Below are 26471 nucleotides of genomic sequence, written 5' to 3' on the forward strand. Positions count from 1 at the left end.
AAGACCCTGTACAACTGCAGTAGAACCCTCCTGCTCCTATACTCAAATCCTTTTGCTATGAATGCTACATACCATTCGTTTTCTTCACTGCCTGCTGCACCTGCATGCCTACTTTCAATGACTGGTGTACTATGACACCCAGGTCTCGCTGCATCTCCCCTTTTCCTAATCGGCCACCATTCAAATAATAGTCTACTTTCCTGTTTTTGCCACCAAAGTGGATAACCTCACATTTATCCACATTGTAGTGCATCTGCCATGCATTTGCATTTGCCCACTCACCCATCCTATCCAAGTCACCTTGCAGCCTCCTAGCATCCTCCTCACAGCTAACACTGCCCCCCAGCTTTGTGTCATCCGCAAACTTGGAGATGTTGCATTCAATCCCCTCTTCCAAATCATTAATATATATTGTAAATAGCTGGGGTCCCAGCACTGAGCCTTGCGGTACCCCACTAGTCACTTCCTGCCATTGTGAAAAGGACCCGTTTATTCCTACTCTTTGCTTCCTGTCTGCTAGCCAGCTCTCTAGCCACTTCAATACTGAATCCCCAATACCGTGTGCTTTAAGTTTGCATATTAATCTCTGTGGGATAATCTTGTCGAATGTCTGCATGTCATGTGCAACCTTCAACTCTGTACTTGTGTTTTGCCACTTTCAGAGGTTATGTACTTGTATCTTAAGATCACTGTTCCAACACACACCCCAGGGCCCTGCAGCGAAGGGCAAGAAACTTGGCGAGCTCAGGGGAGAAAACAGTGACGTTCACATTGTGGAGGAGGAGATTTTAGAGGTGAAATGCATAAAAGTCGCTGTACTGCCCAGGTTTATCTTCTCAAAATAAATCACTTCATACTTGTCTGAATATTTTGAAGTGATATAGTTAAATTCCATCTACTGTTCCCTTTTCCCACTTTCACAGTTATATTTGTTGTAATCTTCGACAACATTCTTCACTGTCTACAATATCACTAACTGTAGTGTCATCTGCAAACTTTCTAATAATACCACCTCCATTCTTAATCCATATCAGTATATGTGACAAATATCAGTGGACCCAGCACTGATCTCTGTGTCACATCACTGGTCACAGGCCTCCAATCAGGGAAAATAACCTTCCACTAGCCTCTTCTGCCTCAAACTATGCTAGATTGCAACCTTCCGGACCAGTTTACCATGCAGGACCCTGTCAAAGACCTCGCCAAAGTCCATGTTGATCATGTCTAAAACTCTGCTCTGTTCAATCTTCTTGGTCATACTTTCAAAATACTCAAATCAAATTTGTAGGATGTAATGCACAGCGTAATTTCCCATGTTGACTATCCCTAATCAGTCCACTGCCTTTCTAAATAAAAATAAATCCTTTCTCTTTGAGTCCCTTCCAAGAACCCCCACCACTGAAGTAGTTCCCTGGCTTATCTTTGCTGTCCACCTTAAATAAAGGCACAATATTAGCTCTCCTCCAGTCTTCCAGTACCTCACCTGCGGCTAACAGACATATAAAAATCCCAGCCTCGGCCCCAGCAATCTTTTGCTTCCACTGGCATCCTACAATATACTTGACCAGACTCTGGAGATTCAGCGACTTTTATGCATTTCACCTCTAAAATCTCCTCCTCCACAATGTGAACGTCACTGTTTTCTCCCCTGAGCTCGCCAAGTTTCTTGCCCTTCACTGCAGTAAATGCAGATGAAAAGTATTAATTTAACCTCACCCATGCACATATGGCTTACTACCAAATCCTTAAGGAGAACCTACTCTTTTGCCAGCTAACCTATTATTCTTAGTATACAATGCAAATCTTTCAGAGTTTTTCTTTACCTTATCTGCGAAGGATATTTCATGACCCCTTTTTTTGCCCTCCTTATTTCTTACTTAAGTGTATTTCTACGTTCCTTGTACTCCTGTGGCTCTATGACTTAAAGGTATACTCCTCAAATGGATGTTCAGGAATATTTCTTAGGGGACGTTTTTATAGGGCTTCCTATATAGAGATACAGGAGGGCCCACCGAATCCAAGCCAGCCATCAATCCCCCGTTATCACTAGTGTTACATTATTCTATTTTTCATCCACTCCCTACACACGAGGGAAAATTTAAAGATGTCAATTAACGCACAAATCCACATGTCTTTGGATTGGGAGTAAATCAGAGCCCTCGGAAGAAATCCATGCAGTCACAGGGAGAATATGCAAACTCCACTTCTGATTGTTATATTTAAATCCGCAGGTCTTGACTCACGACCGGGGGATTAAAGTGGACCCTGAGCTTAGATTTGACTGTCAGGTAAGGGCTGTTGTTAAATCTGTTTTTTTCCATCGCTGAGGCAGCTGGCAAAAAATAAAAAGCCGATTTTGTCAAGGAAGCAACTTTGAGACGGTACTCCATGCCTTTGTTACACCCCGGCTGATTACTGCAAATGAGCACTGTATCTGGGGGTTTAGTCGTCTCGCGAGAGTGGTACAGCTAATGGCATTGACGAGGCCCCCACGAAAGCAGGATCATGTTTTTCTCCAACCTTTTGCCTCTCTCCACTGGCATGCCTATCAGGATAGAATTCGTTTTAAAATTATTTTTATTTACTTTAAATCCCTAAGTGGATAACTGTCCTACCTTCTGATCTTCTTCACAACCCTTGTGCAATTGAATATCGTTATGACCAAAAGAGAAATTCACACTTTATTTGTAAACTGTGCCAGTCTAAATCGGACCTCAACTGGTTTTTCTCCCACCTCCTGGGAACAAAACACATGACAAGTTATCTGGCAAGTATAAAAAAAGTTTGTGGTGTAATTGCTTTAAATATTGTGTATAATAGTTTAAAAAAAAAGCTACTATGTGAATTTTGTTTGGTTTCATATGAACTACTTGCTCAACTGGCTATTTTAAATAAAATGTCCATGATCTATAAAGTTTCTTTCAAACTTTTCAGTTCAAATTTATTTACTGTGCACACGAATTATGTATTTAAGTTGAGCCAGCAATTTAACAGGAAACAGAATTGTTTGAGCATCCAAAATTTTGTTGCCAATGTCCTAATTTACATTCAGTCCTAATCACCCAGCACATGGTAATCTAGGTCTCCTTAATACTACGATTCTTATCCTTGTTTTGAAATATCATCTCTACCACAGTTTCCCATAGAATACCCTTCAGTGCAACAATGCTTTGAGATCGTTCTGCTCCTCAGGCCTTCAATAACATAATTGCCATGCTTTGAAATCCAGTCCTCGGACTCCAGCTCTTATCATTTAACCATTCCTTTGACCACATTTTTGGTCGTCTGCCGTAGCATTGGTCATGTCAAACTCTGCTTGGTTGTGCATTTGCTGAGCAACTTGAATGACTACAAGGGAAAAGGTGCAATGCAAAGTGTTGACCTGTACTTTGCCTAATCATACAGTGCCAAGCCTCACGCTTGATGAAAGCTTTATAAAGAATAGTGAATTGTACTCAATTGCATGAGGAGAAACATTTTTCTTTATCAGTACTGTAATGAAACAGTCTTTAGTTAGTTGGCATTTGATGATCTGGTGGTTCTTTCCAGGAAAAGCATTATCCAGGTATTCTCAGTAATGATAGAGGAAAACTAAAGCCTTCTGAATGGAAAGAATTTGTCAACAAGAAAGCACTAGAAATTGAAAAAAAAGATGGAAGAGGAAAAGTAACTGTAAGTACAAAGTATAATTTGTGATAATTAATTTACAAATTATTCTGATACACGTGCGATTGTTCTAAGATTTTGCTTAAGTTGTATACATTCGCAGCAGGGACCATAGGGGCAGTTCAAAAATGTAAAGTGCTCAGATAAAACTTACAACTCTATTTTCAATAGCTGAATATCAGTGTTCACAAACTGTCTTGTCTGCATTGCTTTATTGTGGGAAATTATATCTCATGATATAATTGATCGATGATTGTTTTTCAGATTGTAGACCTGTAGCGAGCATGTGATTCGTGCTACACTAACTGTTGTTCATTACTTAAAGTAATGATTTGGTTGTCAATGTAGGTGGCATGGTTAGTATGTTTACAGATGACACAAGAATTTGTGGCGTAATGGACAGTGAAGAAGGTTATCCAAGATTACAGCAGGATCAAAATGAACTGGGGAAGTTGGCCAATGAATGGCAAATGGAGTTAATAGAACATAGACCAGTACAGCACAGAAACAGGCCCTACAGCCAACATGATGCCAAATTACATTAATCTCCTCTGTCTGCACGTGATCCATATTTTCGTAGATTACTTGCTTTGGGATAATTGTGAAGTGTCCTTAGTGTGTGAAGGATAGCATTAATGTGTGGGGATTGCTGGCAGGCATGGACTCCGTGGGTCGAAGGCGCCCTTTCCAGCTGAGATTTATGAACCTGTTTTGAAGAGGTGCAGCTACTGAGGTCTCCTCCATTCCACGTCTAATTCTCTTCCTTGCATTGAGCAAGTCAAAGACTGGATGTGCCAAAATTTCCTCCAACTAAATAAGGCCAAAACGAAGATAATTGTTTTTGGTGCTAAAAAAGAAAGGCTTAAAGTATCCTAACACCTTCAGTCTCTGTCCCTGAAAACTTCAAACAAAGCCAGAAATCTCGGGGTTATTATGGATTCAGATTTACATTTCGACAGTCACATCAAATCAGTAACAAAATCGGCCTACTATCACCTCAAAACGTAGCAAGATTAAGAGGACTCATGTCAGCTCAAGACTTAGAAAAACTTGTACATGCCTTTATTACTAGTAGGCTAGATTATTGTAATGGGCTCCTTGCAGGTCTTCCGAAAAAAACTGTCAGGCAGCTACAGCTTGTTCAGAGCGCTGTTTGCTAGAGTTCAAACAAAGACCAAAAAATTTGTACACATTACACCAATTCTTAAATCCTTACATTGGCTCCCTGTATGTCAGAGAATTGATTTCAAAATCCTGCTGCTCACCTATAAATCACTACATGGTTTAGGGCCAAAGTATATCACTGACATGCTTCCACTATATAAGCCTTCTAGACCGCTAAGATCTTCTGAGACCAATCTGTTAGTGATTCCCAGAGTAAATACAAAACATGGGAAAGCAGGATTTAGTTACTATGCAACAAATAGCTGGAATAAACTTCCTGAAGATTTAAGACTTGCCTCAACTTTGACCACTTTTAAAACAAGACTGAAAACTTTTATGTTTACTTTAGCTTTCAGCTAAATCTTAACTACATTGCACTTTTAACTTTTGCACTTTTTATAATGCATTTTTAACTTTGCTTTTATTTTCTTTTAATTCTTCTATTTTATTTCATTTTATTATTTCATTTTATTGTATGACATGTTTTTATGTGAAGCACTTTGAGTCTGCCTCGTGTATGAAATGTGCTATATAAATAAAGTTGCCTTGCCTTGCCTTCCTCATGGTCACCCATGTTCTCTCTTCCTGGACTTCGGTATGACAACCTCGCTGTACATTCTGTCCAAGAAGCTCATATTTTCCCAGATGGTCGTGAGGTTATGGTCACTTCAGATTCTGGATTCTGAATGATTAATTGCCAAAGATCCAAGACTGTTGTCCATTGTTCAGTTCAAAATAATCCACCTGATGCTTAATATTGATTACTTTGTTAAAAGTAGCAAACTATTTGTTAATCTGTTTGTTTAGTTTGCTTTCACGGGTTTATGTTAATATAACCTGAAAACAATCATTGCTGGCTACCTGTCAGGAGAAAAGAAAGTTGCAAATCCACTTCCCGATAAAAAGCAAAAGATGTTACCAAAATCTTTATTTCAGACAGCACTGTAGAAAAAAAGATTAGCTGATTATTTGTTACTTGTGAGATCGTGTTGTGCATTAATCAAATAGCTTTATGTATTGGCTACAAAAATGATAAGTGGTGTGAAAAAAATGGTGATATCTTGAAGATAAAAAACAAATTATTTCAAATGTTTTATTACTTTGTTGATTCCATCACGATATTCTAAATGGGATATTTATAATTCCTGTCATTTTATTCTCAGAGCTTGTTTATTTGTAAAGTCTTTGTCATTAAGGCATCATATAATATGTTGCAGAAATGTGGGGAGTAGAAGAAACGTCATAATCTGGAGAACTGTGATTAGTAAAAGCATTGTAGGCATTCTAAATATTTTTTAAGCTAAATTCAGAACTATTACACTCTTCGTTATATTTTAAATTTCAGGTTGTCTTCAAGAAAATAGGTCCAAAGGCCAATGAAAAATCATCTGGTGTAAAAATAGTTGGTGATCAACGTAAGTTACCAGCAGCCTTCCATCAAAAACCCTATCCTGGCATTTTTTCATATTTATTTTATTTTTTATAAACTGCTTTGATTTTTTTCTATGCAAGCAATAAATTTATTTCAAGCAAATTATTTTCTGTTTACTCTTTTAACACCAAGTTTAAATTCAACCTGAAATGGTTTTCTGTACACTATCAGGGTATGTTCAATTAATCCCCATTTTGACATTGATCAACATTCAAAAATTAATTAAAAAATAATGATTTTAAGCTCATCACATTTTTGAAAATGGGTTGTTACAAAGTAAAATTTCAGCATCAAAATACATTTTAGAGCTCCTAAAATGTGACCTTAATTATTTTGAAATTACCTACATTTCATTCATAAATTTTTATTCACTCCAAGTAAAATCCTTTATTTAAGATTCATATTATCTACTCCCACCTTGTCAAATGATGCAGTTTGTGAACTTTGCCATGGCAGCGGGGAACCTTGAAAGGTTTGCAGCTGATGCGTAGTTGAATGCAGATGAATATCTTTAAGTCCGCACTGACCCATTTGAAGAACAATTCAACTAGTTCCTAATTCCTGTTTAGTTTAGTTTAGAGATACAGCGTGGAAACAGGCCCTTCGGCCCATCGGGTCCGCGCCGACCAGTGATCCCCGCATATTAACACTATCCTACACACACTAGGGACAATTTTTACATTTACCAAGCCAATTAACCTCCAAACCTATACGTCTTTGGATTGTGGGGGGAAACCAACGCTATTGGAGAAAACCCATGCAGGTCACGGGGAGAACGTAAAACTCCGTACAGACAGCACCCGTGGTTGGGATCGAACCTGGGTCTCTGGTGCTGCAAGCACTGTAAGGCAGCAACTCTATCGCTGGATTATTTTTGTGTAGTCTAGCATGTTTTTTGCAACAGCTCAATTTTTAGGTCTATTAATTTAATTTATGTCCAGCCCCCAACATGACAAATTAATAATGTTCACGTACATGTATTGGGTGCAGAATAAGGAGGCTGACTATATGTATTCATTTGAGATTGCTGATATATTGGTAGGATGGATCTTGATGGATCATGAAAGAGTTAAATGGATAGTTAACCCATAAATGGATTATACATTTACGATGAATCTGCATTAAATATTTCAAGGTGATCTATATGAACAGGAAAATATTTCTGTAAGATAAGACATATTATCAGAATCCTGCTTTTACCTTAAATCTTGTATTTACCTGTATTGGTTTATTATTGTAATGTGGATATTGGAAAACTTTGCATGCTATCCAGTCAAACTTCATGAGTACAATCACACCATATGTATGGGTACAACAGGTAGTGCACAGAAAAGTCGCAGAGTGCAGAATATGGTATTACGGCATTATAATGTTACAATCACAAAATATAGATTAAAAAGTGCAATGTCCATTTTGAGGTAGGTTAGGAGATCGGCATAATATCTTATGGGAGGGCAATTCAGAAATCTGAATACAGCAGGGAAAATGCTATTCCTTAATATGGTAACACTTGCTTTCAAGTGCTTGTATCTTCTGCCAGAGAGGCGAAGAGGGAATGACCATGGTAAAATGGTCCTTGATTATGTTGATCAGAATCGATGGAGGCATGCTGAACTTCCTTCATCTTTTGAGGCATTGGTGTGCTTTGTAGGCCATGGCTTCAGTGTGGTTGGCCTGGGACTAATTGTTGGAATTTTAAGCTCTAGCCTGTCTCCACATCAGTACCACTGATGTTGCCTGACACATGTACACCTCATTATTTCCCAAAGTCAATGACTAGATAATTCATCTTGCTGACATTGAGGGAAAGGTTGTTGATTTGACAGCCTGTTGCTCTGCTCTCTTTCTCATTCCTGTACTCTGTCTCATTATTGATCAAGATTTGGTGCACTACAATGGTGACACCTGCAACTTCATAAAATGAGAAAAGTTTTGCTGAGAGCGTATAGTGAGCATAATAAGGGGCTGAGAATAAGTGTTGGAAAATATCGTTGAGTATGTTTTCTTGCCTTTCCTCACTGATAGTGGACTGTGTGTTAGGAAGTGGGGCATCCAGTTGAAGAGTGGGTAGCTGAGTCCCAGATTCTGAAGAAGGGTCTCAATCCAAAACATTCCGATTCCCTTTCTCCAGAGACATTCCCTGACCTGCTGAGTTTTGTATCAATTCCCAGATTCAGGATTTGGAGATGAGTTTGTTTACGATCATGGTGTTGAAGGCGGAGCTATCTTTAATAAATAAGACTGTGATGTGGGTGGCCTTGTGATCCAGATGACTAGGGGTTGGGAGATGACTATATGTGCTATTGATCTGTTGCAATGGTATGCGAACTGCAGTGTATGAGCAACCTAAAGTCTAGTTTCCACAAATAAAGTCATTAGTGTGCAGCAGAGCCTACTGAAATATGTATTCTGATATCAATATCAATATTCTGAAGCTAGATGTGAAGTAATAGGACACATCTGTATGATGCTAGGGAAGCTCACATTGTTAGCAGATGCACCAAACTAAGAATAAGAATATGGAAGAAAGACCCACTGCAGTAAATTCTATCCATTGGAAGATCGCAGAATGCTAGCTTCTTTCCAACCAAATTACTTTCTTTGTCAAAAGCTCTTTGCCTGTTGTTCTCTGGGTCTATTTTTCAGCTGTTGTGGAACTCGAGTGTAAACGGCAAGAAACCAAAGCTACTTCAGGTATGGTTATTGACCCTATTAAAGGTGATCTTTGGTTACATTGCATTTTCTTTCTGTTGTCAACTCTTCCAGCAATTCAAACGTCTCTTCTTCCACTCCTGAAAGATATATTGCGTTCCAATTTAACTCTTTCACTTTCCCTCCCTCTCTTTTGTTTTCTTTCTCTTGACGCTGCTCAAATTCCTCACACCAGGCTTCTTTCAAGAACAAGAAATACAGACTTTGTCCCGTCAAGACCCAGATAGTCATCGCGACTGAACTTATGGTGCTTTCTACCTTCACATTCAATGGAATGTCTGCAAGGAATAAGATGATTGGTCATATCCATTGCCAACTTTAACCTGACACAATCAATTCCGTAATTTCTAAGGACAATGTTTAGCTCTAACTTTCCTTAAAAACTCCAATTTTCCAGTTGAACCTTGGAAAGATGAAGGGAAATTTTCAGCTTACATTTAAAACATAGTGACTCTTCTAAGCTTCCTTTCCTCAATATATATATTTCAAGACTTGCAAATGATTTGTGATGTGCCATAAAATACTTTGGCTTAATGTGACTGCTATTTTCTATGAGAGGATCACTGGTAAGGCCATGATTGATTATCCATCCCTAATCGCCCTACAGATTGTGTTTGCAAGTTGTCATCTCGTTGCAGTCTGGTAAATTTTGTTAAAGCCGATAGTCTTGCCAGGTCATTTCAGTAAAATGTTAATTCTACACATCACTGAAGGTTTGTAGTTAGTAGAGACCAGTAGATTCCTTTAGTTATTGGAAATCAAGATGGATTTTTCATAATGATCGTTTAGCTTATTTAATACAGGTTAATAATTGATGTTACCTATTAATTATGTATTTCTTTATTTACTTACATAGATTTAAATTTATACCTATATTTCCCCATCATTATTCCAGCCTCTGGACTTTTAGTCCAGACAAATCAAAGTCATTCTGAATCAATTGCAGTGCATTATTATTTAGCAGTGCTTAGATTCAACCTTTTAATAATTTCATGAACTTCCTGTGCCTACTTTATCGTTGAAAGATGTTATCAGCTAGTACTGATGCAGCTGTTACAAATTAAAAACATATTATACTCACTGGAGGTTTAAGCATATTCTTATATTCAAACAAGGCTGCTTGAAGCTTTCAAATTTAATTTCATAGAGCATAGAAGTTGACTTGAATCATATCAGTAATTTTTTTTATGAGTTTTCAGTTCATCTGGGATATTAAAGATGATGAGATGATATTTAAAACAATCTTACGGGAGAATTACAGTGAAGAGGATAATTTACTTGGCCAAGGGAATATTGAATGTTAAAATGCAGCAGATGTCCGAAAGGGAAGATAGCGTTAGATTAGAGGCTGAAGATTGTGCAAGTGGAAGATTATGAAGAATGAGGAACGGGATCTGTTTCCATGATATATATCGAAAAAAATATTATTCAATCCTTCGCCTTAAATGTATGACCTCTTGTTATTGAGTGCACAATCTGGGAAAAAGACTGCATTGATATCCCAATGATTTTTATTCGCTTCTATGAGATCACTCCTCTGTCTGAGGTATCTTGATGAATTGCTATAGTGTTTCTTGTAGTTGCGGTTGCTGGAGGAGAGTCTAAAGGAAGATTGTGAATGAGGATGACGATTGTGCAATGTAGAAGTTAGAGAGGAAACACAAGTACAGTGTATAGGAAATAAAAGCTGCAAAATGCAGAGCTGCATTAAATCATCGGGTCTAATAACTAAATCAAAAGGCTCATTATAAGTTCTTTCAGCATTATTTTCTTGATTGAATGAATGTAAGCTTTGGAGACTGAGCCAGCATTTAATTTCTCATCCATAAATTCTACCGTGTAACTTGTAGATGGTATAAACTGCTATTATGCTAACGTGTAACTTGTACAAATGCTAACGTGTAAATTGATGAATTGCTAACGTGTAACTTGTAGATGGTATAAACTGCTATTACTAGGGTGGCGGAATGAGTGTTTGGTTATGGATGGGGTGCATATCAAGCAGGCTGCATGGTGTTGAGCTTCTTGGGTGTTCTTGAAGTTTTACTCATCCAGGCAAGTGGAGAGTATTCCATCTCACTCTTGACTTCAGCCTCATAGATGGTGGACAGGCTTTTGGGAGTTAGGAGGTCAAGTTGAGTCAAGAGAGCTTTATTGTCATTTGTCCCAGATAGAACAATGACATTCTTGCTTGCTGCAGCACAACAGAATATGTAAACATAATACAGAACAGGAGATAAAAGTTCAATGTGTCTATATACCATAAAATAAACAGATAAAGTGCAGTAGGCAGTTATTGTTCAGAGTTTGTTTGATGTCGTGTTTAATAGTCTGATGGTTGTGGGGAAGCAGCTGTTCCTGAACCTGGATGTTCCAGATTTCAAGCTCCTGTACCTTCTTCCCGATGGCAATGGAGAGATGAGTGTGTGGCCAGGATGGTGTGGGTCTTTGATGATGTTGGTTGATTATTAATGCAGGTGGGAACCTCAGACCTCAGATGTGAGAGGTTGAAAATGTCTGTAAAAACTCCAGCCAGGTGGTCCGCACAGGTTTTTAGAACACGACCGGGTATTACTTCAGGTCCAGGCGCTTTCCGAGGGTTCATCCTCCTGGAGGAGTGAATTTGCCACAGGATACCTCGTCTCTGACCTGCTGTTAGAGCCACATTGTCTCGACCCAAAACATCACCCATTCCTTCTCTCCAGAGATGCTGCCTGTTCCTCTGAGTTTTGTGTCTATGGTTTAAACCAGCATCTGCAGATCCTTCCTACACATTGTGTATAAGGCTGATGCAAGATATTGATATTGAGGGATTCAGTGATGGTAATGTTCAGAATTGCTTTTGAAGCTTTTTTACTTGTGCTTTATTTTAACTCTAGAAACAATTAAACCGCCCACGCCTGCTTCCAATGAAGATACCAAGCCAAAGTCTGAAGTAGAACCCATCTCCGCTTCAGGTATAGTTATTGATACAATGAATGGTTTTGATTTGTTCTAAATGTTATCACTTTTTATCTAAAGATTACATGGTTGGAGAAACATATGTTTTATTTGAAGTAATTGCAAAAGAGGTGAACTGGGGTGGTAACTGGGGAATCTATTGAAAGACCCAGGGGGCGCCGGAGGAGCGAGATGGCAGCCCTGCTGGCGGCCTGTTTGTTTTTTTCATCCTTTTGTTATTTTTAGCGTTTGTTTAAAGTTTGTTTTAATGGTCTTCTGTTTGTTTTATGTGGGGGGGGGGGGGGGGTCGGGTGAAACTTTTTTTTTACCTTCCCGGAGAGTTGATCATTTTTCGGATCACATTCTCCGGGCTCTGCGGCCTACCATCGCTGGAGCTGGGAGCCGCCTCGGACTGTCGTGAGCCCCACCGCGGGGCGTGGAATTACCATCGGAGCGGATCCCTTGTCTGGGATCGCTCCCACTGCGATCACCATGGACTTACCAGCTAGGGCTCGCACTCTGGAGAAGCAAGTTGGGAGCTCCAACACCGCAGAAGGTTCGTCCAACCCCGACGCAAGATTGGATCTCCCGGCGGGGGGGGTGCTGACAACCCCCCGATGCGGGAGCAGAACACCTCGATGCGGAAGGCCCGAACGCCGCCGGCTATGGGAGTCAAGACCGTCCCGTCAATGGGGGGGCATGAGGCCCCCGACCAGGGAAAAACAACAAGGGAAGGACTTGGAATTTATTTAGCCTTCCATCACAGTGAGAAATGTGTAGGAGTCACTGTGATGGATGTTTTATGTTAAAATGTGTTTTTTGAGTCTGTTGCTTTTTTAAATTGTATGACTGACCTAGCCAGTGAATTTCACTAAACCAATTGGTGTATGTGACAATAAGTGAACTTGTGATCTTGTGAAGGCCAAATGAACAATTTGAAATAATACAAATTGTTGTAATATTGATTTTGTTTTTAAATGGGAAAAGCTCAATTCTTTGTGGAAGTCTTTCGTATTGCTTTCTCCCCCTCCTCTTCCACGACTAGCTGTCTGCTTCTGACAAAATAAACCACTATTTTGTGCCCTAGGCATGTTTTCCTCTTCAGACTTTCAATCCAGTATTCTGTCACCTATTCAAGTTGTCTATGTGCAATTATCAATTTTCAAGTGAAAATTTAAAATTCTGTATTCGGAGATTCTCAGTCATTTTTCTTGATATCTTTAGTGCTCTTGAGTTGGCAGCTTTGTTCAGTTTGAAGATATTGATGTTTTTTTGGCTACTTTTCTCATTGGAAACATATTGGGGTAGAATCTAAATCCTAATGAAAAACTTTTGACAGTTTCTCACACCCCTTCCCATAAACATATTTAAATGTAAAATGTATTATTATGCAGTCATGAGATGAATTGGGCTGTTTTTGGTGATCCAAATTTCCTTTATTTTACAGTCATAGATTCATAGGATGGAAACAGGATCTTTGGCTCAACTTGCCCACACCATTTAACATGTCCCATCTACACTCGTCCCACCTGCCTGCATTTGCCTCATATCCCTCTAAACCTATCCTATCATTGTATCTGTCTACATGTTTCTTAAATGTGGCAATTGTACCTGCCTCAACTACCTCCTCCAGCAGCTCGTTCCATGCACCCGCCACATTTTGTGTAAAAAAATAAAAAATAAAAAAGTTAGTCCTCCGGTTCGTATTAAATCTTTCCCACCTCACCTTAAATCTATGTCCTCTGATTCTCGATTCCCCTACTCTGGGCAAGTAACTGTACGTTTACTCAATCTATTCCTTTCATGAATTGTACACCTCTATAGGATCACCCATCATACTCCTGCCCGCCAAGCAATAGATTCCTAGTTTGCTAAAAACCTCTCCCTATAGCTTAAGTCCTAGAGTCCTGGCAACATGAATCTTCCCTGCACCCTTTCCAGCTTGGCAACATCTTTCCTATAACATGCTGCCCAAAACTGAACACAATACTCTAAACGTGGCCTCACCAACAACTAATATAACTGCAACATGTCCTCCCAACTGTATATACTCAATACTCTTGACTGATAAAGGCCATCGTGCTGAAAGCCTTTCTGAACACCCTATCGACCTGTGACCCCACTGTCAAGGAACTATATACTTACACTCCCGGGTCCCAATGCTCTACAACATTCCCCAGAGCCATATCATTACAGTGTTGATGATACCCATGATAGACTTCCCAAAATGCAGCACCTCACATTTCTCTATTAAGTTCCATCAACCATTCCTCAGCTCACCTGCCCAACTGATCAAGATCCTGGTGCAATTTTTCACAACCATCTTCACTATCTACAATACCACTCACTTTTCTGTTCTCTGCAAACTTGCAAATCATGCCATGCACGTTCTCATCCAAATCATTGATATAGATGACATCAACAAAGGGCCCAGCATCTCTCCTTGGATTCCAAAGCTTTCTTTAGTTAATTTCTCTCCGTGTAGGCAATATAATAACATTTATCATTCCTCTTTATTATTCATTATTTTTGTTTTCTACTGGCTCCTTTATTCTTCCTCATTTATTATCCATCTATGTATCTTAATCTTATTTCCCTTTCCATAATTCTCATAATTTATTTTGTTGTAAATGTTATATTCTTTGTCATATTACTGAATTGTGCATTTTCATTTTAAAGTCTGTAAGATCACTGGAGATGAGGCTTCGACTGAGATGTATCTCTACCCAGATGGTCTTCCCATCACTCGCCAGTTGCATAAAAAAATGGTGTCCAAATCAGTGCGTGCACCTGAGGGAACCTCTGCAAAGCATGACGGTGAGGAAAAAAAAATCAATATTATCATGAGAGGGAAGAAGCCTCAAAAACTGAAAGCCTTGAGAGAATGAAAGAACTTAGAAACTGTTGTTGGCATTAGTTATGGCATCTTGGCCACAATGAGTTGGTGGTATAGTTTCTGAAATTCTGACTAACTGAATTTAACCAACAATATACTAGCATTTAATTTACTTAGCATAGAAGTTGAACAAGATGGATCATGTGGTAAATTCATTGTATTTAAAGAGTTGGATACATTTCGATCTTATTTGAAACTAAAGACATCTTCTTATGATACTTTGTTTCAGCTATTGTATTTAGAAGAACAATTAAATTAATTTGCAAAATATACTTAATATTGAATCTGAACAGTGATTCTAGGCAAGAAAGGTTGCCAGGTTGACACAGCTCTGCAATCAAGACAACATTTGGCCTCAATTTCCATCACTTTGGAAAATAGGTCTTTGCAATTAATCCATGACTTTCCTTGAAAAGTGAATGCCAGATTATGACTGGCTTAGTGACTGCCAACTTCAGTTGTATCCTTGCATATGAAGGGTGTCTTATTGAGAGAGGTATCAATATGTTGCCTACACTTAGCATTATTGCTCCTGGGATTAATCCACTCCTGCAAGAGGGGAAGGAGGGGGTTGGGTTATTTGTACTCACTCTTATGTGCCTATTATTTTTTAAACAGCTGGGACAGCAAATAACTTGCATGGTTCATTAGGATCTAAAGTTCTAGAAGATCACATCAAACAATTGGATTTTGACGAGACAATAATAGGTTTGTGTTTTTTTAATATATTTATTGTTTCATTTCTGCACAGTTTATTATGTGCTGCTTGAGTATGTTATTGAATTATGTTTATTCCAAATAATCCTCCAACTAATGTTTCAGGTTCTTAGATATCATGATAGGTTTTTTTTGATTGGTACTGAAAGTCTGTTCTTGTTCTCCTTAGAGTGGAGAAGGTGAGGAAGAGATTTAATGGAGGACTTTGAATTTATAAAGTGATTATATAGTGTAAATAAGGTGACAAAGTTCCTAAAGTGGTTTGATAGTGAGAAGTTAAAATGGCTGGCAAAGGATGCAGAAAAAGCATGAATATTTTTAATGCAATGTCTGATTAGAATTTAACAAACACAACTTGAGTGTGTGGTGGGAACAGACCAGCTAAGGGTATGATGGAAATGTAATCAGAGACCAAAATGTTGGTGGAAAATGTTCAGAGATTTAGAAAGTGATGGATAAGATGTGACAGTATTTTCCAAAAAATATTTTCAATATTAGAAATAGAAGGAACAGTGGAATGTGGGGAGTGACACAATAGACAATAGGTGCAGGAGTAGGCCTTTTGGCCCTTCGAGCCAGCACCGCCATTCATTGTGATCATGGCTGATCATCCCAAATGAGTACCCCGTTCCTGCCTTCTCCCCATATCCCCTGACTCTGCTATTTTTAAGTCCTATCTTGCTCTCTCTTGAAAGCATCCAGAGAATCTGCCTCCCCCGCCCTCTGAGGCAGAAAATTCCACAGACTCGCCACTCTCTGTGAGAAAAAGTGTTTCCTCGTCTCCATTCTAAATGGCTTACTCCTTATTCTTAAACTTAAACTGTGGCCCCTGGTTCTGGACTCCCCCAACATCGGGAACTTGTTTCCTGCCTCTAGCGTGTCCAAATCTTTAACAATCTTATATGTTTCAATGAGATAACCTCTCATCCTTCTAAACTCCAGGCTGTAGAAGCCCAGCTGCTCCATTCTCTCAGATACCTGAAGGATTTCTCGTAAAAAGAGCCAGTGCAAAACCTTTGGTAGAGCTGGGTGAGCGGGGGTATGGAAGGGTAGTTGGATATATCTCTGCTTCTTTTACACCTTCGTTAGTTCCGGGGTTTTTTTCTTCTTTACCCATTTTTTTTCTTTTTCTTTCTTCTTTCTTTGTCCTTTCTTCTTTCTTTCGCTTTTTCCTTTTTCTCTTTTTTTTTATCTAGTTATTAGATAATAAAATGTTAAAACTGAAGCTGTATGAAAATTGTATAACTGTTACGTCGATCATTTTTTTTTGTGCAATTGGTTCTAACAAAAATTAAAAAAATAAAAAGAACCAGTGCAGACAAAGTTAGCCAAATTACAGGCTTAAGAGCTGAAATGCCTTGTGTCTTTTTATTTAGAGACCCCTATGCAAATTTGGGATTACACTAATGAGAGTGGGAAATTATGTGTAAATGAAGATTAAAGGATGGGGAGTCATAAAACTCGAAGATTACTGGTGTTGATGCTGTCATGATTAGTTAACTATTCTGCAAACCTTTAGTTATTTTAACATTGTTAAGGTATTTTCGCTTTACTTTTCAGGGCTAGATTTTTTGACTGAATATAATTATAAAGGAAAAACCGAACCATTGTATTATTGTGAGCTGTGCAATTGTGAATCGCCCCTTCGGTGTATTTTGGCACATATGTTTGGACTTAAACACAAGACGAATTATGTAGTAAGTATACAAAATGGCAAATACATTTAAATATAATTACACTATATCAGTTGAAAAGTTGGTCTGAAATGCATTCATGTTTTTCTCTGTGCTGTTAGTGTGCATTATAAACGTCAGAATTCTCCATGTGAAACATTTGATATCTTAATTATTATTGAAAATAATTTAGCAAATAAGTAAAATGAACAATATTTTTTTGAAAAGCAATATATTTGACAAAGGAGCGTGACAAAGAGGCTCACAACACCAGGGAATGGGTTCAATCCTGAATTTGGGTGTTATTTTAGTGGAATTTGCATTAGTGCCCATGAACAAATGCCCTTTTTTTTGTCATAATAAGGAAGAAATACAGTTTAATATATTATACAAATTGTGATTTATATTTGCACTGTGGATTAAACTATTTAAACTATGTAATCAATAGAGCCAGGATTTTGCCATAGCCTTTTCATGCCTTTTTTTGATGATAAGGCCTTTTTCACGATCGCGTGCCTAAATCAGCCTTTTTTTTTTTGCCGTTTTGCTAAAAGGTCGTGCTATTTTCTCAAGTTGTACCGTGATTACAATGGCATTTTCCATGTTAACATGTTAATATTAATGTTATTATTAACGTGTTAACATAGTATAACTTACAAGAAAACCTCCACCACCGGGGGGGCGCCACTGTCGTACATTCATTCGTTTGTGCCGCTGCCCGCTGGTTCAGTCTTTTCCAAGATCTATTTAAGAAAGAACTGTAGATGCTGGAAAAATCGAAGGTAGACAAAAAATGCTGGAGAAGCTCAGTGAGTGAGGCAGCATCTATGGAGAGAAGGAATAGGCGACGTTTTGGGTCGAGACCTTTTTTCAGATTGATGTGGGGGGGCGGGAAAAAGAAAGTAAGAGGCGGAGACAGAAGGACCAGAAGGAGAGCCTGGAAGGGTAGGGGGATGATGGAGAAGACAAGGGTTATCTAAAACTACCCAAGCAAAATACCCAAGCTTGTCTCCTCACTATATTTACTGCTGGCTCCAGTCACAAATCTGAGTTTGAGTGATCAATGCAAGGCATTAATTGATGCTGGAATTCCACTGTGGAGATTGGATAATAAACCTCTCAGAGGTTTTTTAGAGAAATACACAGAGGAACCAAGCGAGTCATCATTACGGAAAAATGATGTTGACAGAAAATTCAACATTATTGTGCAGAAAATTAGAGATGAACTTGCATGCAACAAAATATGGATCTCAATAGGTGAGACAACCAATGCTGTGGGGAGTTATGTTGCCAATGTGGTCATCGGTACACTGGAGGCAGGTCAACCATCAAAGGAGTATTTGTTTACATCAGAGGTGTTGGAGAAGTCAAACAGCTCAACTATTGCTTTGTTGTTTACATCTTCATTTGCTGTACTTTGGCCAGAAGGTATAAAACATGAGAATGTTCTTCAGTTTGTGACTTAAAGTTTTATTCCCCAAAATGTTGCATTTGACATGCTTAGCTGAAGGACTTCATAGAATTGCCAAACACATATGTAGCTTGTTTCCAAATGTCGATCCCCTAGTTTCCAATGTCAAGAAAATCATCCTCAAAGCACCGTCACGTGTGCAGTTGTTCAAGGAAATGGCAAGCTAAATTCCGCTACCTCCTCAGCCCATTTTGACTAGATGGGGTACATGGCTCTCTGCTGTACTCTTTATGCTGCACATTTTGAAAAGTTAAAATAAATCGTCATCAGTTTTGAAGAAGACGAATCTGCTGCAGTCAGGATCGTCAGTGAAGTCATGCAGAAAATGTCCCTTCACCGCGATCTGGTGTTTATTGCTTCCAATTTTGCAAATTTCCCAAAAGCTATCACTTCCCTTGAGAAACATGGCAAAACATTAGTGAATAACTTGCAGGTTTTCAATAAAGTAACTGACGATATTCGTAAAGTTCCTGGCGATGTAGGTAAAGACATACAAGGAAAATGTGAGAGTGATTTTAGCGAACAAAGATCTTGAACAAAGATATCAACATGAATGTAGAGTCTGTAGCTTGTTTTGGGTATGCACCAGTGACCTCAGCTGAGGTAAAAATAGGTTTTTCACAACTGAAGCATATTCTGCCTGACCGACGGCATGGTTTAACACCAGATAATTTGAAAGAAATGCTAGTAATTATGTGCAACCAAGCAACTTTGATCATTTAATGCAGTATACATTTACATTATCATTTAAACCAAATTTTGGTCGTGGAAATAAATGCCTTTTTATGCCTTTTTGTCATAAGGCTTTTTCATGCCTTTTTTGTAATTTTATTATACCTTTTTGTCTGCCTATTTCGGAGTGTTTTAGTAATCAATATGTAATCAACTGATCACAATTGTGAGTTCCTTCTTATATAATAAAATGTGTGAAGGAGATCCAGATACCTTAACCTTTTCCTACATCCAATTCTCATGCTTGCTTGATGAATCTGAGACAGCAAAATTCAAGCTGGAGATACTGACAATTGAAATGTTTGCTTGTGCATTACTGGGTGTCCACAAAGCTGCATTTTCTGCAATCCAGAAGTGCAGCTTGCTCTCCTGTAATATACTCTATATTTGTTACATTCCAATTCTGTTACTTTTTAATAAACACACAGACTTGCACTAATCACTGAAACAGTAGACAAGGTTTAAAAAAAAGAAATTTACAATACTTCATAGTCATGAAGTCATAGTCATAGAAATGCCAACATCACCCTTTCAGCCTGATTTTCCCTCTGATTAACTTCTAAAATTTTCATTCAATACACATTTGTTATACTTATTTGTTGCAGTTTAATAAAACTTTGGTTAGGCTAGGTTTGCAGTACTTTACGCACTTCTGGATGCCCCATTACAGGAAGAATGTGGAGGCTTTGAAAGGGTGCAGAAGAGGGTTACAAGGATACTGCCTGGATTAGAGAGATTTAGCTATCAGGAGAGGTTGGTCAAACTTGAATTTGTTTTCTCTGAAGTATCGGAGGCTGAAAGGAGACGTAATAGAAGTTTATAAAATTGTGTGACTCATAAAGCATCGATTGAGTAGACCGTCACAATCTTGTTTCCAGGTTGGAAATATCAAATACCAGAGGGCATAGGTTTATTGTGAGAGGGATAAAGTTTAAATGAGATGTGTCGGGCAAGATTTTTACAGAGAGAGTGGTAGGTGCTTCAAACCCGCTTCCAGGGCTGTTGGCGGAGGTAGATACAACTGTGGCATGTACAAAACATTTACATAGGGACCAGAATAAGTAGGGAATGGATGGATTTGGATGATGTGACTGCAGAAGGGATTGGTTTAATTGGGCATCATGTTCAGAACAGACATTATGGGTTGTAGGGCCTGTTCCTGTGCTGTACTGTTCTGTACTGTTCTGTACTGTTCCATGTTTTGTGGGGGTGGTGTTGGATGTTGGGATACGATGGAAAAAAGTGCTGTAAGTTTATAGAAGATCCTTTCTCAAATTTTGAAGGTTTATGTGTTCATTTGAGCTGTGAATGGGGCCTCGAAGAACGATTGGAGATAGTTATATTTTGTGGAATCATATTATTTCTCATGAGACCACTCCGATTCAAAGATTGATCTATTGATGCTGATGGCTTTCACAGAGTTGGTGGAAACAAATTTAGGTAATGAATTTGGTGTTTAGAATATAAAAACATTTCAACCGTAGTATGATCTCTGTTCTTAGCAGCCTTGTCCCATTTCTACTTGCCAGGCCATCCATGATTGATGACTGAGGTGAGTATCTGCAGAGTGGCATCCTCTGCCGTGTAAGCCGAACTTCCTGAGGTAATCAACCATGCCCAGATATCTCTACAGGCTGGCAACATCTGTTGGCGCTGACATCTCGCTGATAGCTGTAGTCTTGGAAGGATCTGCCTTGAGGCCGTCACTTGTGAAAACATGCCCCACGTAGCTCACCTGGTTAACACAGTACCAACACATGTGGGGATTAAGTTTCAAATTCACTTCCCTGGCACACTAGAGCACTTTCTTTAAATTAGCATCATGCTGTTCCAAGTCTTTGCCGGTAACAATAATAATATCAAATCTATCAGTGAGTTGCTCCATAGAATGCTGAAACACCTCACTGGCTGAAATGATACCGAACGGTATCCGCAAGGATCTGTAGCGGCTGAAAGCAGTGCTGAAGGTGGTAAGCATAGATGATGCATGATCCAGGGTTTTTTGCCAGAATGAGCTCATGGCGTCTAACACGGAGAACACTGCTGCCTTACCCATGTGGGCAGCTGCTTCCTCTAAGGTACGCATGGGGTGATGGGGCCTTTTAACTACAGTGTTTAGGTCCCTCAGATTAATACATATGCGAATATCCTGTTTATACTTCTTTGTAGCAGCCCCCATCGAGGACACCCAATCGGTGGGTTCTGAAACAGGTGTGATAACTCCCAATGTCACTATTCTGCCCAGTTTGTCTTTGACCCGGTCCCGCATGCCAATGGGTACACGGTGTGCAGGACGAACCACGGGTCGTACCTCTGGGTCTAAAGTCATAGAGTAGGTTATTGGTAGCTTGCCTAGCTCCTCAGTGAAAGGATGCTGGTAACCCATAAGAATACATTGTGTCAAATCTGGAATTGGAGTTAGTTGATGCACATGCCAGTCCCATAATTTTGCAGACATCATAGCCCTAAAGTGGTATGACCTTGCTGTCGACGACATAAAACTCCAACTTGTATGATTGATACAATCGGGTTAAGTTCACTCCCATCATATGCCACGAAACTAGTACTGCAAGTTTTTAATTACTCTGCGTTCCGATCATATGAAACAAAATATTACATTTCGCTTCAGTGTCAATCTTCATTTCAATCGCATTGTTGTTTACCTTCACAGTGGCCATGGGTTTACTCTTTTGCACATTTTGTCTTGCAATGGAATGAGTTTGCCGAATCACTCCATCCACTTTAGGCTTATCATCACTGCCAATATCAGATAAATCAGACAAATGCTCGGCCTGTAGCAGATTCACGGATTGTTTTGTCTTCTCTCTGCTGGGCCGAGATCTGCAACATGTCCAGAAAATGTTGCGCCTTTTGCATCCATGGCAAATCTGGCCAAACGTGGGACATTTCTCCTTTTTTGTAATGAGCATCGCCACAGTTATTACATTGAGTAATAAACCGTGCCACAGGCTTATCAAACTGTGCTTGCATTGTTATCTCTTGCTTCGGTCGTCTAGGAAACGAAGCCTGGACACTCTCAATTCATTACTGTGGTACTGATTGGGGATGATCAGCCATGATCACATTGAATGGCGGTGCTGGTTTGAAGGGCCAAATGGCCTACTCCTGCACCTATTGTCTAACCAGAAGCCATGAGATTCGCAATCTTCTGAAGTCCAGATCCCATGCATTCAGGTTTGGAGATACAGAGGTCTACAAGAAGTCCTGATACGACATTGGTAAGGCAATCAAAAAGGCCCAAAGGCAATTCTGCTCTAAGCTGGAGGATGAGACGGATGTTCGGCAACTGTGGCAGGGCTTGAATGCCATCAAGGCGAAATCAATCAAAAAGGCTGCAAAGCATCACTCCCTGATGAGCTCAATGCGTTTTACGCACGCTTTGATAGGGAGAACGCTGATGTGCTTTCCCCAGCCCCCATTCGATGTGATGTTATTTCAATCAGAGTCTCAGAGGCCGACGACAGAAGATCCTTCAGAGGGGTGAACCCTCGGAAAGCGCCTGGACCTGATGGCATACCTGGTCCTATACTAAAAACCTGTGCAGACCAACTGGCTGGAGTTTTTAACGGACATTTTCAACCTCTCACTTCTGAGCTCTGAGGTTCCCACCTGCCTTAAAAGGGCTTTAAAAATAATACCGGTGCCCAAGAAGAGCAAGTGCCTCAATGACTACCGACCAGCGGCACTAATGTCTGTGGTGATGAAGTGCTTTGAGAGGTTGATTTTGGCGCATATCATCTCCTACCTCAACAAGAACCTCGACCCACTGCAGTTTGCATACCGCCATAACAGGTTGATGCAATCTCACTGGTTCTCCACTCCGCATTGGACCACTTGGACAACAAAAACTCATATGTCATGCTGTTATTCATTGACTAAAGCTTGGCATTTTATACATTCAACCCCTCCAAGCTCTCAGATCTGGGTCTTTGCACATCCCTCTGCAATGGGATCCTCGACTTCCTCATTCACAGACCATGGATGTCCGTATTGTTGGAAATGTGTCATCCTCGATAACAATCAGCATGGGAGCATCTCAAGGCTGTGTGCTCAGCCCTCTGCTTTACTCACTCTATACTCATGACTGCCCATAGTGCGAACTCCATCATCAAGTTCGCCGACCACACCACTGTTGTGGGACGAATCACTGATGGGGACAAGTCAGAGTATACAATACAATACAATACAATACAATACAATACCATTTATTGTCATTTGAGCCTCAGTGAGGCTCAAATGAAATTCCGTTTCCACAGCCATACAAACAAAGACAATTTCCTACAGACATACACACAATTTAATTCACACAAACATCTATCACAGTGAACCCACTGTGATGGAAGGCAAAATCTTTTCTCTCCCCTGTTCTCCATGTCTCTCCCGATGTCCAAGCCCCAGGCGGGCGATGCTAAGTCCCACGGCCATTTTAGGCCGTGCCAGGCGATGTACGGCCCCGCTCCCGGTCTAAAAGCCACAATGTTGGAGCCCCCGGCGGGCGCTGGAATGTCCCACGGCCATGAAGCCGTGCCGGGCGATGTACGTCCCCGCTCCGGGTCGTTCCAACCCCGCGACACGGGCTGGAGAAGTCGTGTTGCGGGAGCTCCAGGAAGCGGTCTCTCCCCCCGGACCTGCGAGCTCCTGATGTCCCAGTCCACCGGACCTGCGGCTGCGTTGCTGGAGCCTCCGAGCCCCAGGAGTCGAATGATTTAGCAGCGAGTCACCACCGCTCCCCACGCTCCGAGGCCGGCCAGCCCCACGATGGTGAGTAGTCCGCAGCTCCGCAGTCTCCCGAAACCCCGGGTCGTTCAGATTGGAGGCCGCTCCACGGTGCTAGGCCCCAACGACAACGGAGACCCGACAGGGAAATGGTCGGGTCTCCCGGACAGGGAAGAGATTTTAAACAGTTTCCCCCCCGCCCCCCCACATATACACATTTAAAACCAGTATTAAAAAAACACTAACACTACATTTAACTAGACAAAAAATTAAAAAAAGACAGACAGGCTGTAGGGGCCGCTGCAACGGGTGAGTCGCGCCGCCAAAGGTATAGAAGGGAGATCGACCGATTGACCAAATGGTGCCAGCACAATAACCTGACTCTCAACACCAGTAAAACCAAGGAATTGATTGTGGACTTTGGAAGGGGTAGGGTAGGGACCCACAATCCCGTTTATACCAACGGGACGATGGTGGAAAGAGTCAAGAATTTCAAATTCTTGGGCGTGCACATTTCCGAAGATCTTTCCTGGTCCCAGTACACTGATGCAATTATAATGAAAGCATATCAGGGCCTCTACTTCCTGAGAAGATTACGGAGATTTGGTATGTCAAGGACTCTCTCGAACTTCTACAGGTGCACAGTAGAGAGCATGCTGACTGGTTGCATCATGGCTTGGTTCGGCAACTTGAGCGTCCAGGAGCGGAAAAGATTGCAGAAAGTTGCCCAGTCTATCATTGACCCGGACCTCCCCACCATCGAAGGGATCTATCGCAGTCGCTGCCTCAAAAAGGCTGCCAACATCATCAAGGATCCACACCATCCTGGGCACGCACTCATCTCTCCGCCACCATCGGGTAGAGGTGCAGGAGCCTGAAATCTGGTACAACCAGGTTCAGGACCAGCTTCTTCCCCACAGACGTCAGGCTATTAAACTCGCCAACAAACAGACTCTGTACTGCAACAGCCTATTGCACTTCATCTGTATATTTATGTGCATATGTGTGGTCTATGCTATATAGACACATTGAACTGTTATATATTTATGCTTACAATATTCTGTTGTGCTGCAGCAAGCAAGAATTTCAGTGTCCTATCTGGGACACATGACAATAAACTCTCTTGACTTGACAAAGTTATGGCAGGGTCACGGACAAGCTTTTTTCTTAGTTGGTCGTTAATAAGACCGCACACTAATCTGTCTCTAATAAATTCAAACCGAAGATCACCAAATCTACAGCCTCCAGCAGTTGTTTTGATAGCACACACAAATAATTCAATAGATACAGTTGTACAGGGTCTTGGTGAGACCACACCTGGAGTATTGCGTACAGTTTTGGTCTCCTAATTTGAGGAAAGACATTCTTGCCATAGGGGGAGTACAGAGGAGGTTCACCAGACTGATTCCTGGGATGTCAGGACTTTCATATGAAGAAAGACTGGATAAACTCGGCTTGTACTCGCTAGAATTTAGAAGATCTTATAGAAACTTACAAAATTCTTAAGGGGTTGGACAGGCTAGATGCAGGAAGATTGTTCCCGATGTTGGGGAAGTCCAGAACAAGGGGTCACAGTTTAAGGATAAGGGGGAACTCTTTTAGGACCGAGATGAGGAAAACATTTTTCGCACAGAGAGTGGTGAATCTCTGGAATTCTCTGCCACAGAAGGTAGTTGAGGCCAGTTAATTGGCTGTATTTAAGTTAGATGTGGCCCTTGTGGCAAAAGGGATATGGAGAGAAGGCAGGTACAGGATACTGAGTTGGATGATCAGCCATGATCATATTGAATGGCGGTGCAGGCTCGAAGGGCCGATTGGCCTACTCCTGCACCTATTTTCTATGTTTCTATTCTCACCCTCATTCTGGTTTTGTGAGAAGAACTTCACCCGCTCGATGAGAGAATTGGCCTGAGGGTCACACAGCTGTCGAAACTTTATTTTACGACATCCCGGGTCGTCGGGTGATTCAGTAGGGGTAACGACCACAGCTCCACTATTAACAGGTTGATGAGTTATTTCATCTGCATACACAAACTGTAGTGTGCGTTCGTGAGCTTCATCTCCTGCGAGGTTGAGGAGCATGTTAGCACGGGCCGCAGCCGGTTTATCATAGTAAGATGTAGCAATGAAGACATTATACTGTCGCTCAAAAATACGCCATCACTCTCTGATTATGCTATCGAAGACGAGTTGGTCCAGATTTTTGGAAATCTTCAGCCATACTTGAGACTAAAAAGTCGTATAAACAGCAGCCAAAGTTGAACCGAAGTATTACTTCTGACACCATGTATAAAGTACTATTGACACTCATAAAACTTCATAAGTACTTTA

The 26471-nt window shown here is 40.4% G+C and overlaps 1 protein-coding gene across 2 annotated transcripts in view; it reads left to right on the forward strand.

Annotated features, from left to right (window-relative positions):
• Positions 1-2643: 2643 nt before the first annotated feature.
• Positions 2644-26471, forward strand: part of LOC129713800 (uncharacterized) — a 67817-nt gene continuing 43989 nt past the window's right edge. For both annotated transcript variants that reach the window (XM_055663115.1, XM_055663109.1), the window contains exons 1-8: positions 2644-2767; positions 3550-3672; positions 6176-6245; positions 8909-8956; positions 11854-11931; positions 14594-14731; positions 15429-15518; positions 17088-17224. In XM_055663115.1, the coding sequence (XP_055519090.1) occupies positions 2753-2767; positions 3550-3672; positions 6176-6245; positions 8909-8956; positions 11854-11931; positions 14594-14731; positions 15429-15518; positions 17088-17224 (699 nt within the window). In that variant the 5' untranslated portion in view covers positions 2644-2752. The remainder of the gene's footprint in view (positions 2768-3549; positions 3673-6175; positions 6246-8908; positions 8957-11853; positions 11932-14593; positions 14732-15428; positions 15519-17087; positions 17225-26471) is intronic.

This window comes from Leucoraja erinacea, chromosome 2 (genome assembly GCF_028641065.1).
Source record: "Leucoraja erinacea ecotype New England chromosome 2, Leri_hhj_1, whole genome shotgun sequence".
NCBI lineage: Eukaryota > Metazoa > Chordata > Chondrichthyes > Rajiformes > Rajidae > Leucoraja > Leucoraja erinaceus.